This window comes from Silene latifolia, chromosome 6 (assembly GCF_048544455.1).
Source record: "Silene latifolia isolate original U9 population chromosome 6, ASM4854445v1, whole genome shotgun sequence".
NCBI lineage: Eukaryota > Viridiplantae > Streptophyta > Magnoliopsida > Caryophyllales > Caryophyllaceae > Silene > Silene latifolia.
This window is the reverse complement of record NC_133531.1, coordinates 134,565,963-134,567,779: the sequence shown is the minus strand read 5'-3', so window position 1 is coordinate 134,567,779 and position 1,817 is coordinate 134,565,963. Positions and strand designations below refer to the sequence as shown.

Below are 1,817 nucleotides of genomic sequence, written 5' to 3'. Positions count from 1 at the left end.
CAATGGCCTCGTCCACTTATTTCTCACTAGCAAGCATGGTCATGCTAGCGGTCTTCCCACGCTTGGCACTCATGGAACGCACCTCACTAGGCATCATTGGTTTAAATATAATCCTTTTACCCTTACTCACCAACTCGTATTCGTTGCTCCGACCGCGATGCACCACATCTCGGTCATACTGCCAAAGCGTCCTAATAGGACATGACATGCATCCATCGGCACAAAGTCGCATAGGATGTCATCTTTGTAAGATCCCATTGTTAGTTCCACCTTCACTTGCTTGGTGATTTTCACCTTGTTCCCATCATCAAGCCAATGCAGGGCATACCGCTTTGGGTGAGGCGTCGTGGGTAGTTTTAATTTCTCCACCATTTCATTGGAGGCGGTGTTAGTGCAACTGCCTCCGTCAATGATTAGGCTACACCATTTGTCCTTCACTTGGCACTTGGTATGAAATATTTGACTTCGTTGCTCCGTTTCAATGGGCGAAGATTGGGCTCGCAAGGTTCGGAGAACCAAAGCACAATCATAACTAGGAGCGACGTAATCTTCGGCGTTCTCGGCGTGTGCCTCTTCCTCTTCTCCTTCTAGGTTAAAAATGCCCTATGTTCTCTCTTCTTCTTCGAACAATTCGTCACGACAATCCACGGCCTCTCTTAGTGTGATTGTCCCCTGATTCGGGCACACATTTTTGAAATGCCCAAACCCTTGGCATTTGAAACACCGAATCTGCGTGTAGCTATTTTCCTTTGAGGCGGGTGGTTTAGTAAAAGAACTGGAGGCGGAGGTTGCTTTGGGCTCGGTGGTATTGCCCGTTGCGCTTGTCCTCGAGTTGTTCTCGTTCTTCCAATTCCGACTACTCTCACCATAGGTGGTTGTCACCTTCGTCTTTCCTTGTGCTTCCACTTTGAGGCACATATTACACAAGGTGTCGAAATCCGAGTAGTTCTGCAACTCGACGGTGTGGGCGATGCTTCGGTTCAGACCGCGTAGAAACTGCGCCATCCTTATGTCCTCATCCTCCACCAAATCTCCCATCAAGGCTAGATTTTCGAATTCGTTGATGTACTCTAGGACACTTAGCCTTCCTTGGGTAAGATCGTCAATCTTACGATAGGTTGTGAGCCAATGTGTTGCGGGGACATATCTTTTCCGTAATTTGAGTTTAAGCACGTGCCATGATGTTATCTTTGCTTTTCCGGCCCGAACTCTCCTAGCCTTAAAGCTTTCATACCATAAGGAAGCCTCGAGGTCCGTGCCTCCTGTGAACTCGGGTAATTCACTTACTTTGAACTCTTCCATGGCTCGTTCTCGTCTAGGTAACCACTTGGGATCGGCTTCTTGTAGATTCTTCAAGGCCTTTTGAAGATTCTTAAGAAAGTTGGGATCGTCGAAGTTCATACTGGTAATTTTGGTTTGAAGTTTTGGATTTTTTTTTTGTGAAACAGTACCGTGAACAGTGATTTTTTTTTTCCTTTTTTTTGTTCAATCTGTGCCTTTAAGATCCAATCGATTAAACCTCAACAACCTCGTTGAGTTTAACCTTTGAATACCAATCGCGATTGGATATTCAACTACTAATTGATTTGGACTTTCTCAGGACCGTCTTGATTTTTGTGGGTGATCAAGAGCCGAAGCTCTGATACCACTTGATGCGAATACGGAGCGGAATATTTAGTTGTGAATTCAAGTGAGGCGAAAGATCCGAATGCACTAGGTGCAACCCGACCTGATCGTGCCACTTGAGGCGTATTGGGCGAAGCGGAAGTCTTTTTTTTTTGTATTTCTTTGGTGCAAGAATGAAAGGGACATTTGTT

The 1,817-nt window shown here is 45.6% G+C and overlaps 1 protein-coding gene across 1 annotated transcript; it reads right to left on the bottom strand.

The window, feature by feature from the left end:
- Positions 1-603: 603 nt before the first annotated feature.
- LOC141588736 (uncharacterized) lies at positions 604-1,401 on the bottom strand. Its single transcript, XM_074410163.1, has one exon. The coding sequence runs from the start codon at positions 1,399-1,401 to the stop codon at positions 604-606; it is 798 nt and encodes a 265-aa protein (XP_074266264.1).
- Between the last annotated feature and the right edge of the window lie 416 nt (positions 1,402-1,817).